At 43.8% G+C, this 12,733-nt stretch overlaps 1 protein-coding gene across 3 annotated transcripts in view; it reads left to right on the top strand.

Annotated features, from left to right (window-relative positions):
- PPP1R12B (protein phosphatase 1 regulatory subunit 12B) overlaps positions 1-12,733 on the top strand; it is a 786,992-nt gene that overhangs the window by 268,511 nt on the left and 505,748 nt on the right. For all 3 annotated transcript variants that reach the window (XM_069238924.1, XM_069238923.1, XM_069238925.1), the window contains 2 exons: positions 9,276-9,446; positions 10,351-10,539. In XM_069238924.1, coding sequence (XP_069095025.1) covers positions 9,276-9,446; positions 10,351-10,539 — 360 coding nt within the window. The remainder of the gene's footprint in view (positions 1-9,275; positions 9,447-10,350; positions 10,540-12,733) is intronic.

Genomic DNA, 12,733 nt, shown 5'->3' with positions numbered 1-12,733 from the left:
CAAGCGACTGTAGCCCAATTATTGTTTTCCTCCAGGAAACCCATCTACAGGGGTCACACTGCAGATTTCTGGGAAGGGGGGCCTACACCACCCTTTCACATGCAGGATTCTCCAAGGGGGCTAGAGGTGTAGTCCTTCTAATGAAGAATCTCCCTTTCCGGGTAATGTGAACTTGGGTGGTTCCCAGCGGAAGATACGTGGGGGTACAGGGCATCAGGGGACGGACCAATATGACATTGATGAATATATATGCCCCCTCCAAGACTTCGGACGACCATTATGGTAAAGTAAGGGATATCATTTGAGACTTTACCTCCATGCTGCACATTGTAGATGGTGACTTCAATGATGTCATGCCCCCTGACCTTGAATGTAAACAGAATTCCAACAAGGAACAGCATTGGTGCAATTTGCAAATAGGGCAGACTGGTTGACCTCTGGTGAAGCATTCATACGATAGACAGGAAATACTTTAACTTCTCAGGGACGCTTTGGCTCTATTCGAGACTAGATTGTATGTTTGTACCTCGGGGAGAAATAGGGGAGATACATAATGCCGATTATTTGAAAAAGACTGGGCCCGTGACTCCATGGAAGAAGAGTTAACACTGACTGAAATACTAGCTGCTATATCCAAACTGCGTTCTGGGAAGAACCCAGGGCCCGGTGGGATCCCTGCAGATTTCAGTAAACAGTATGCAAATATACTTGGACCCCACTTATTGAACCTCTTCATAGAAGCTTGTGAATCAGGGGACCCTCCCACCAGACATATGAAGAGCCACTATTACAGTTGTCCCAAAGGAGGGGGAGACCCAGGGACTAGTGCGGTTCCTACCCCTGATCCCTTTACTTAATGTGAGACAAAACTGCTGGCCACGATTTTGGACACTCTGCTATTGCAGATAAATACCCCCCTGATAAACGGGGATCAATCTGGATTTATGCCTAGCAGGTCGACCAGCCTTAACCTGAGACATACACATAACTGGCTAAATTCTGTAGTGATGCACTTGGCTCCACATGTCTTTCTTTCCCTGGGCACTGAGAAAGTGCTGGCTGTCCACTGGCCCTTTCTTGAGCAGACACTGTTGAAATTTGGATGTGGTCCCCACTTAAGGTAATGGGTAGTGGTAATTTATGAGAGTCCAGTCACGACAGTCAGGGTCAATGAGAAAACTTTGACCGAATTTCCAATCTGTGGAGGGACGAGGCAAGGTTGTCCTCTATTACCGCACCTGTTCTCCCTGACGTTGAAGTCTCTGGCGTGTGCGCTGCAGCTACACTCTGTGGTCAGAGGGTTCCCATTGCTGAGGCAGGCAAAAGAAAAAACATTATTATAATCTGACGGTATCCTCCTGTATGTCACACTGACCCAGTGATCTCCATCCTGATGCTTTTCTACTACTAGAGGGACTATGGAGGCCATTCGGTTTATACGATTGACTGGGGCTCAGTGCTTTATGCGCCAAGGGTACTATGTGACCCACTGTGTTTGAGCTACAATGTAGTGAGGGTCCTACAAGGTTTTCAGGCCGATGTTGCACGGTGGAAGGGTTTGCCTCTCACTATGACGGAGCAGGCAGCCGTGTCTAAATTGATCACACTCACCAAATTCCTATATATGCTTCAGAATACTTACGATGCAGTCTCCCAGACAGTATTCACCAAAATCAATGGGGAACTGAGGACCCTGCTTTGGGATGAGCGACACCCGAGAATTTCACTCAAAATGCTGCAATGTAATCAATACAATGGAGGGCTCACACTCCCAGATATTGAAAGATATTACTGGGCGGCCCACCTGATTAACATAAACAACTGAATTTATGCCCTGCAACATGTGAACGTTCCCTGCTGGAACACAGATCTCCTCTTTACTGCCTTTATGGGGGGGAGGGGCTCCCAGGCACTACCGCTGGCAAAATGGGATGCACTGGAAGCATGGGGCAAAGCCACTAAGGCGTTAGGTTGGGACCACAAGATCACCAGGGAATTACCCCTCTGGTAGGGGACGTACTGTGGGAGTTTAAAGTATGCACAACTGAGACACACATGGCATGCCGAGGTGCTGGTTGGGGCAGAGATACCTGAATACGCCCCATTAGAAAGTCGAATACTATTGAATGAACTAACCAAAGGAGCAATCTCCACCATGTACAGAACGATTAACAACAACATGACGAATACCCTGGGCCTGCTGCATGAGAGGCGGCTAAGGGATGTGGGAGAATTTGAGGGCGTAGATTGGGAAGCAACATTAATGCACCAGCATGAAGTTGCTATCAAGTCAAGAGCCTGCTCCAAATCGCCTCAAATGTCCGGCAGATTTGGGGACCTTTTTTCAAACAATCTGGGAATGCCTCTGCATAAGATTATACTGCACAACAATACTCAGTTTTCTGCTATTTTGGAGGTCCCGCTTCCGCCTGAACCGCGGGTTGTTATGCTGGGGATCCCAAGTGACGTGGACTACTCTTGTTTGCTAGCTCTGGTGGTTGCCAAGAGAGATGTGGTAGGATATTGGGGAGCGTCGAAGTTACCCTCCATAGAAGAATGGCAGTGGAGGTTGGACCTCTACATGGCGACAGATAAGGTGACCTATCGTAGTAGAGGCTGCCCCCGCAAGTTTTACAAGATATGGGAGTGGTGGGGAAGTTACTATGGGCTAGAGTCCTTGGAGGGGGGCATTGCTAAGACATCAAACCAGATTCCCAGTAAGAGGTAATCAATACAAGTCTGTCCCACATTATTTTTTGTGTACTGTCTCTTATATCTAGTGCTCTTTTGTGTCCCAAGAAGGAAAATAAGCATTTTGTTGTAATACTGAATACTATTGGCAACAACACATGGACGACAATGCTTAAAGTAATTGACTGTATTGCCTGTGTTAGTTTATGTATTTACATGAAAATTGAAATAAAAATATTTAATTTAAAAAAGCCATAAATAAAAAATCTGCACACTGGTCGCTCTGATTGTATTGTGCTCTATGTTCGAGAGCATGGAAAGAGTCAATCAAGAAAGTGATGTTGACTCGCAGAGGAGACACATATATGGGCTGCAGGGCACCACCTTGCGTTGTGCAGAACCACGTATGTGAAAACTTTCCTGATCCAGTCTGATGTCTGGGGTATACTCTAAAGGTGAGGAATCTGCGATTAGAGTATCTACCAGAAAAAGCGTTAGGGAAGGTAAGTAACATGTTCTTTTTGAGCATTCCAAAGCATCAGTTGAAAGCCCTATATCTGCATATACCCAAATTCTTTGGTTTGTAATATAGGTATCTTTCTATAGATATGTAATCTTGGGACAACATCCATAAAGGCGAAGACAAAACCTAATAAGGTGTTCGTTATGCTTATCTGTGTCACCATGCTATAATGTTAGTTGGATACCTCCATTTCTTGTCAAACCTTTTGAATTTTAGTTTAGATGTGCAGTGTTAGTTGCTTTAGATGTTTAACTGTGCTAGTAAATATATGAGACAGATTTATGTTAGAACCATTGTTTGTTGCAGGTGGTGTTTTTAGTCCTGTCATCTAGTGTAGGGAGCAGACGTTTGGAAGTTGTTTTTCTTTCGAATAAGTTAGGTTTAGATCTCTTGACTTTTCTCATAGCTCACAATACACCAGACACCCAACTTCATATTGTGTTTTTTTTCAACTGGTGGATTCAGACGTTTCAGCTCAAGCTGCGGGGCTAGCAACTATTTCTATGTGCCTTTTGAGGAGTAATAGCAAGAAATATCAGCAAATATATGTCGTGTAATCACCACCAGGTCTGTTGCCTCTCCTCAAAATCTTAGTTGTCAACCTGCTCTGCTTATCTGGCGTTCAAAAATATAAAAGTGATTCTTGGTTGCCTAGAGCGCTACTGGGCTGATCATGAGATGCATCATCAAGAACCCACTGACAATACCACCTGGATTTAGCCTGTGTATAGTAGGTTGACTTGCAGGGACCGAAAGGTCACTTCAGGCATTCCACCAGCCCACCAGGTACAAAGCCTAGAGACTTCTACATTAAACGTCTCAGACATCGAGGAAGAGACTACAACTCCACAGCCAGTTCAAGGACCCAGGGCAAAAAACCTTGCCTAGAGCCCCTTACTCTTCAGCTTATAATACAGGATCAATATTTTGGAGATCAACCTCGAACGCCGTCCAAGCCAAGAGGAAGAACACTGCTCCAGACTAAACTGGGCATCGAATCCTAACACTGGCCACAAGAGGCACCACTGACCTTTGGGTCTGACGTTAGGTTGTGAGTCTCATTGGCACTGAGAGTATCCTTTGGCCTCAGGGAATGCTTGGGGCAGGGCCACAGTTCCATCCGATGTCAAACTCAAAGGAAAGACTAGCTCTCCTTGGACCCATAATTCATGCCAAAGCCTATTTTGAAGCCGACTGTCAGACTGGTACCAAAAATGACCTCAAAGTAGAGATTGGAGTCGAGTGAAAGATCCCCAGCTCACAATCTATTTTTTCCCCTGTAGCAAAAAAATCCATGCATGCTCACCACCTACTCCGAGGAGCCACACACACCACTGCCTGGTGCAGACAGGAAGAGAAGGTTAGACTTGAAGCAGGACTATCTGAGGAGCTATGTAGTTTATCCATATTTAAGGAAAGTGGAGAACAGCCCAATGTCTCAGAACACCAGCCTGCTTCCCTACCACCACCACGTACTCTGTTCACTGTTTCCACAGAAAGTCAGACCATGATAGTCAACCTGTCAGTCTTTGAGCCTGTGCCTCCTGGGGATGACTACTATGCCAAACTACAGGAAGAAATTAGCCTAGGGCTTTATCCTGTGAGCACCTCACCTCCCAATGACACCACCACATATACGATAATACAAAGGGCAGCTGAATGTTGTAAGGTCGGCTTACATGTAGAGGAGGAGGATTTCCTAGTGGAAATGCTGACAAAAACTGAAAGGTTGGTGCCGTATTTGTCAGTGCTTAAAGCACGACGAGACGTGCTACTGAAAACATTAAGGCACCTGTAGGTCTGAGTGGTAAATCCAAGGGTGGAGGAAAAAATATAAGCCTGCTTCTACTTGTCCAGCATATATCAGAGGCCATGTTCCATTTGGCTCTCTTGTCCCCATGGCCAAGAAAACCGCTGCAGCCCAGGCTACTAGGGGCACCCACATCTTGACAAATAAATTAGGAACATAGATGCAGCTGGGAAGCGCTCTGCAGTGAGAGCATGAGATCAGTGGAAGACTGCCAATTCTGTGTGGTTTCTTTCCCAGGACTGACGTTACCATTTGAAAGAAATGGATGCGTTGGTAAAACACCTCCCCAAAGCCTGAAGCCCAAAGACAATATCCTGCATGCCCTGGATGCTGCAGATGCAGCCTCCAGCGAGGCAATACCAGTATTTTTCTGTACCTTCCTGCAATGCGTAAGTTGTCTTGCCTTGAGGTTCAACAGCTCATCAATTTTCCTTTTTAGTGAGAACATCTCTTGCAAACACCGGAAGACAGCATGCTATAGAACATTGAAAAAGATAATAACACCATCAAAGCTTTGGGTGCCCTCCAAACACAGTAATCCAAAGCTTGTTTTTGAAAACAGCAAGCTACATTTGGAGCCACAGCTGTACCTTCAACAGAACGATTAGGTTTCGGACAGCAGCAGTCCTTTCAGAAGGGGTGATAACTCCAAGTCTTGTAGTCAAGTTAGCTAGCGTGGCAACAGATGAGGCAAGAATACAAGGCACTTTTACCTCCAAACTGTGACTTAGTATCTATTTCCCCAATCATAGAACACCTCCCAGGGAGAGAATTGGGTACTTTCTTCCACAGTGAAACAAAATAGTCTCAGACAAGTGGGTCATGTCCATTGTCCAGCAGGGCTGCTGTTTACTCCACACCAGCAAACATACCACATAGACAGCACATGATGAGTTAATACAATCTACTGCGAATTGCAGGAAGAAGTACAGGCACTTCTCAGCAAAGGTGCCAAGTGACAAAAGTGGGACCAAGCATTAGTCTTGCTGTGTTTTATTATGCAAAAAAGAATGTTAACCTGCAACTGAGCCTTGATCTCAAACCATTGAATCCTATCTCCTACTGAAGTACTTCAAATGACAACGTTCAAAGACTTAATTATATTGCTCTTGCCAGAAGACTCCAAGGCGACCCATGCCTTCAAGGATACCTGTATACAAATTCACGCATGCCTGGTACTCCACCGCTACCTGGACTTTGTAGGTTTCAGTACAAGCTCACGCTTCTTTTGTTTGGTGCCACTACAGCCCCAAAAATGTTTACCAAATGCCTAGCAGTGATAGCTGCCCATCTCAGAAGAGATGCCATTCACAGATTACTATACCCAGACGACTGGCAATCTCCAGTGATAGAACAACAAAAACCTATTGCTGAGCAAGACCATTTATTGGACCCTTACCCGATGGTGACCATTACCAGAGATATCTCATTCATGGGATGAGAAGAGCATCTCAACTGCATGACTATTCACAATACATGCTCTTGATCACATGTGCGAGGATGATGAGGCAAACATTCATGACCCTCATTCTGCAAGTGCTAACTTTGTATTCAGTGCTGCTGAAAATGTCTTTACTGCTGAATTAATACCTACTCCTAGCACCAGAGCTCTTCTTTCAGGGTCAGTGTCAGGTTAGATATCCATACCCTGGGCAAATGAATCTAGCGACTTGGCTTCTGAGGTCCTAAAGTTTGAATACCTCAAAATCTCTCAGGAAAAAGTTTGTCCATTACTGTTTGAGAATCCTCTTTGAACCTCTTACAGCAACAGTAGAAAATATTTGTTACTTAGTTGCCCCCACAAAAATCTGTGTTGGCATGCACTTCTATACACTTATATTTTGCCAAGAGGCAGAGTACGTGCAAAACAGAGAACTCTTGTCCCTGTTCAAAATACCTGTTGTCAAGGCCTTCATGTAAGGTTGTATGAGAAATTCCTTTAGAGAGTTATCTGACCCCTTCATGAAATCTTAATATAATCTTAACAGAAACGATGGGGCCTCCTTTTGAGCCACTATACTCTAGCAAAATGCAGTTTCTGTTGGCAAAGATTGATTTCCTACTTGTTGTTACCTCACTCAAAAGTGTGTGCCAGCTTCAAGCACCAACCGAGAATAAGTCATTTTTCATGTGACTGCAAGACAAAATTGTCTTAAGGACAAAACCAAAACGTTTTCCAAAGGTATGGACTCCGCCTAATTTGTAAACCAATCCATTGAGATGCTTCTGTTCTTCCTACACCTAGAAAAAGTGACAGAAAGGGGATTACACACAGTAGATGTCAAAGGGGCACTAAAATACTGCATTGGTGGAACAAAACCATCTGTAAAGCAACTCATCTTCTCATTAGTTTTGCAGAACCTGAATTAAGAAACCACATTTCTAAGGCTGGCATTGCAGATTGTTTGTTAGGTATATAAAGACCTGTTGTGATAAAGCTACACATAGACTACCTGTAGTGCCTAAAGCATATTCCACTCAAAAGAAAAAGGTTACTATAAAAACATTTCCACAACAGACATTTGTAAAGCTTTTACATGGTCAGTACCACAGAGTTTAAGTAATATTGAGTGGATATTCAAGCCCATCAGGAGGAGTTGGTTGCGAATACTATATTAAGAACTAGGGGTGGGCAGTGAGCTCCGATCCGCTGGCGGTGTTAACTAAGTTTTTTTGCACTCAGCCTGGAATTCAGCCAAAAACTCTGCTAGCCCCGGCAGCAGAGCAGAGTTCACCGTGTGCCCACTGCAGCCCACTTATGGGCCAGACAGTCTGTGCTTGCGCTGTTTGACCCATAACTGGGCTGCAGTGCGCACTCGGCCCGAAGTCGGTGGTGTGGAGCTGCGGGTTTGCACCAGTTCCAGCTCCTGATCCAGGCCGCCCTCTTTTCACTGTCCTCAGCAGCCCAGCCAGGACAAGGGTGCAGAGGGAGTCAGAAAGCCAGGCCGCTGGCAACGGGGATCCTGGGAGTCAGACCCAGGTAAGACCTTGGGGGCCGGTACTGCGCAAGAAGAGTATTTGCATATGAGTGAGGTGGGGGTGGTGGGGTCTGTGATTGGGGAAAAAAAGGAAATTTGCGGTCAGAACTTTACTTGAAAATAACCTGTCTCCCTGGAATCCCTGGGAAAGGAAGTGGTTTTATGGGGTACAGTGCTAAGGCCAGCAGGAACAGCTGGAGACCAGATGAGTGGTTAGGCCGCAGCCCCCTCCAGATAGAGATGTGTGTGGCCTTAGAGAGTGCCTTAGAGCCCAGTGGCAAGCAAGGCTAGGCTCTGTGTGAAAATACCAGACTGCCAGTGGTGACGAGCTGGTTTGCTGCGGCCTGCTAGTGCAAGGCCTAAAGAAAGGGCTGTCTGAGGCAGTGTGTAAGTGCACAGGAAACAATTGCAAGGTTTGTGCAAGACAGGGGTTGTGCTTGGCCCTCGGTAGCAAGTTTGTTTTACAGTTTATGCAGAGCATCTGTATCTAAAGCTTCTTGTGGTACAAATGGAAAGTGTTACTTACTCTGGTAACCATCTGTTCGTAGCTTGTAGAGTTGTAGATTCACATGCATCTTCCCACCTCCCTGGAAGCTATTTCTGATCCAAGATGTTTCCCATTACTTAGTCATAATTTATAGTATATTTAGTTTTCGTCTTGCTTTGGTTTGCTCCATGTTTATTACTCACTTTTTAGTGAAAAATAATCTGATGTAGAAGTCTTGTCTTGTTGCGCTGTGGGCTCAGGGACGAGTCACAAGAAATTTCAAGACTACAGACGTCTTTGAATAAAACAGCTTGTAAGTATCTGCACCCAACACTAAAAGGCAGGAGTATTCAGAGCATGTTAATCTACAGCACTACAAGCTGCAAACAGATATTTACGGGGTAAGTAAAAAAGATTTTTCTATTTGCACCACACATCACCGTTCTGCCTGAGACTTCATTCATTAGGATTAATATTTCTGCACATTATTCTTCAATTTGCTGGCACTCCCATAACATCTGGTAAAAATCTGCCTGTAGTCCTCTTGAGCAAGAGATAGAAACTCCAGCTTACTAGCGTTTAACATGTTTTGTCTCTCAATTATCTGACTTGTGAATGTCACAGATGTCATAACGGCAGCACGTGTCGTCAAACAACTTTCTGTAATGTCTGTTATTGCTGAAGGACTGGTTAAAGAGAACTGCTTTTTTCCCTCTTTGCAGGATAAGCCATTTAAGATTTGTTCATAAATGTACTAATGTGTGACCCTTTCCTTTCTTCTTTCAGTCCTTCATTTGGAAGAAATGACCTCAGTCCTTGCATTTCAGCCAATCGTGTTACATCACCTTCTACCTCATCCCCAGAAACTGGTCTTTCTACCTCATTAGGCAGCCAGTGGCAAGCTTTCCCCACACCTGCCAGTGCTAACACTACTGCATCAGTCCGTCAGCCTGCCAGGTAAGAATGTCACTGTGATCTGGTGCATTTTGCAGGGAAATGTTGTGCACAGTTTCACTTTGTGATGCTCCCTGCTGCTAGAACCTTTTGTTATGTTGAGTCTTTCATTTGACCAAAAAGGGACTATAAGGTTGCAGCTCTGCCAATGCAACACTGTTCTTAAACTGTACTTGAAAACCTAAACCATTATATTTCTTTGTGCTTCACAAAAGAAAACTAATGTAGGAAGCCTTATTTTCCTCTGAGTGCATCTTAAATTAGCCTTTACACCTCACTTCCAACAATTGGAGTACATTTGTAAGAACTCCTCTTACTTTAGTTGTTGGCATGCAGATTTGAGGTATTTTACTAGTATCCGGGGATAGGCCCATCTTTCAACTTAGCCTGCGGAACAGAATGTTAGCATTTCCTGTGGCCAGGTTGGGAACATTGCTGGGCGTTCTCACAAAGCTGCCGTAGTTCAAGTCTGGGCGTAATGGGAGAATTGAGTTTTGAAAGCGGAGGAATTTGGGTATTGGAATACCACTGAGCCTGACGCCTTGTAGTGCAGCACACAAATGTACAATTTTCGCATTACAAGCAGAGGTCGTATAATTAATGCCTAACCAAATACTTGATAGAATTGTAGGAGTTTAACTCTTTTTTTTTATATCAGTGCTAGATTAACTATGTCCCCTTTTTGTTCTTCAAAGTGTTAATTATTAAATGAAGAGCCCAGCACTGGTTTTGAAAGATTTCTATACCCTTGTGTGGGGGTTAATAAATGTCTGGCTATGTAGATAAATCTTCTTAGGCCTGCTTTACCTTATTAATCGTTTGTTTGTCTTTAAACGCTTAATTGCTTCAGTAAAATATGAAGGGAATGCTCCAATTTAATGTGGAAGCCTCTTGTTGTATTTTTCAGGGTTCCACCTCGGCTACAGACTGACTCTACAGTAGAGAAGTCTTCAGAGGGTACACCTGCAAGCACTCCATTAGGTGTCCTCACTAACCGACCTCTACCCAATGCTGCCAACAATGCAGTTACATCTGCCAACCCATCCTCTACAAGTGGTACTGAATCCTCTGCTGGTGAATCCAGGGAGAGGCGTCGGTGAGTGCAGCTTTAGTTACCTTTACAATATTCTTTGCTTTCTTTTATTATTATTTTTATTCTCTAAATGTACTACATTCTGTTAATTTAAATGAGGGCTTTCATGGAGTCCATGTTTAACTATAGCATAACACAAACCGATGGCAGTGCCTCATTATTGGTAGCAACTAAAGGGGACGGTAGGATAGAAGAACACCATTCTTACTTTGATGTCTCAAAGGACTTCATAAAATGCCACTCTGGAAAAACATCCTTCAATTCAGACAAACCTTCTAGAAGTATCAAACCTTTCTAGTCCTTCTAGATGATTGTTTTCTCCATGGAGACCTTTATGACCTCCACAGCACCCTGCTTCCACAGAGCCAGACTTGATAATAGTTGAAAAAACAGAGATTTTTTAAAAGTCTGTAGTGTTCCATTTCATTATTTGTGTGAGTGTAATACCTTGCTATCACGAGCATGAATTTGTTTTCCTTAATCAAGTGTGTATTATATGTATTATTTTTGGAGGCACTCTGTATATCAAACCTCATCCTGTCAGGCAAGTGGAGTGCTCCACATTGCATCATAATTTATAGCCAACATTTGGGGATACAGAGGTGTTGCAGGTATGTTTAAGCAATAATTCATAACAATACATGCCTACAAATGAACTGAAAGACATCACTGGGGGAGGAGTTGGCCTCCGAACTGTAACAACTCTGGGCACATGGTGGAAACGAAGCAGTGCATTGTGGGTGATTTCCACAGCGTGTCCTTTTAACTGTAGAGATGTGTATGCAGTCAGATTGACAATGAGGGTAATTGAAACCTTTGTGGAAGCTGTGTGGTAATTTGGGACCTAGGGTGCAGTATCTACCCTATGCACTTAATAATACAGACGGCACATGCAATCAGGCATCAGGGATAACAAAGCCATTGCCAGTCTGAGCAAATGCTCACCTGCTCAGGTATTACACTTTCCAAATGCCCCAAGTCAGCAGGTTCCAAATGTGCCAGGTGAGCTTGTATGCCAGTGTGTGATTCTCTGCACCGCACAGCATGTCCTTGTGGCCATATTTTTGGGGGTTATCTAGATCTTTTCAGATAGCAGTAATTTCATTAGAGTATTTCACATCTGTTGCCAGTCATTTTGAATTGAACTGGCCTCATATTTGACATTTTACCACATCTTTTGTTTTCAAATCTTTATTTTTAAATGCTTGAAACGGTCATAATATATGCTGCCCAGTGGTACAAGGATTACAATTTACTGTTGTATAGGCCAACATTTTGTATTCTTTCAGCATACATTTCTCTACTGTGTGTATATTGGCTGTAATCCTTAGTCAATCATGTTATATACTTAACTGTTAATCTTAGCAGCAGTCTGTCTTAAAAACATGCATACTTTATGAAGTAATATAAGCCCAGACCCACCCATGCTTGTTCCCACATCAGGAGGGAGGATCTGAGTTCTCGAGTTCTCAGTAGGCACTCATAGAACTCATGGAGCACATGCTGGGATTAAATATTCTCAGAGAACACTTCCCTTGGGTGTATCTCATTAATATCAGTGTGAACAGCCCATTCAGCAAATGTTTACTTCCTCCAATGTGTGTCTAACCTAGAGAGATACTCAATTTTTCCTGGTTTGCTGCATCTGAGGGAGAAGCTGAACAAACCTAAGCAAAGATAATGTATCAATAGCTAGGTTACTGTTGTACATTCCTGTAATTTTTTCATCCAACCCCCACATACCCAATCCTAACGTTTGCCACATATGCAATAATGCCAAATTAGCCACCACTTATCTACCAAAATTTATGACCCAGATTTTTGTTATACATTTCAGCATGCAGGGAGACAAAACATTAACTCTGAGGTAGAACTGCCCTAGTGTCTACTTAATCCACTCCTCAATCTCTGTCAAGAATCTCTGAACCTTTTTACGATCACACGAAACGTTTAAATGTTTAAATGTCCTCTCTGGTGTAGTATCATCTGTGCAGTCCTGTGTTCCCACTTGCCATGTAGGCAGAAGCGGCATACACTGCCACTTCTTTAGATTTCTTTCCAAAGTTTATCTTGTAAAGCCTTCCGTTATCCATTTCCCAAGCCAACACATAGCCTACACCCACACACACCGAACTCCTCTGGACTGACCACCACTGTGTCCACTCCTCCTTCACCAAACCCCCCACACACTACCATC

The sequence above is a fragment of the Pleurodeles waltl genome, chromosome 6 (assembly GCF_031143425.1).
Source record: "Pleurodeles waltl isolate 20211129_DDA chromosome 6, aPleWal1.hap1.20221129, whole genome shotgun sequence".
NCBI classification, from domain to species: Eukaryota; Metazoa; Chordata; class Amphibia; order Caudata; family Salamandridae; genus Pleurodeles; species Pleurodeles waltl.
The sequence above is the reverse complement of the archived record's forward strand: the minus strand, read 5'-3'. Positions and strand labels throughout refer to the sequence as shown.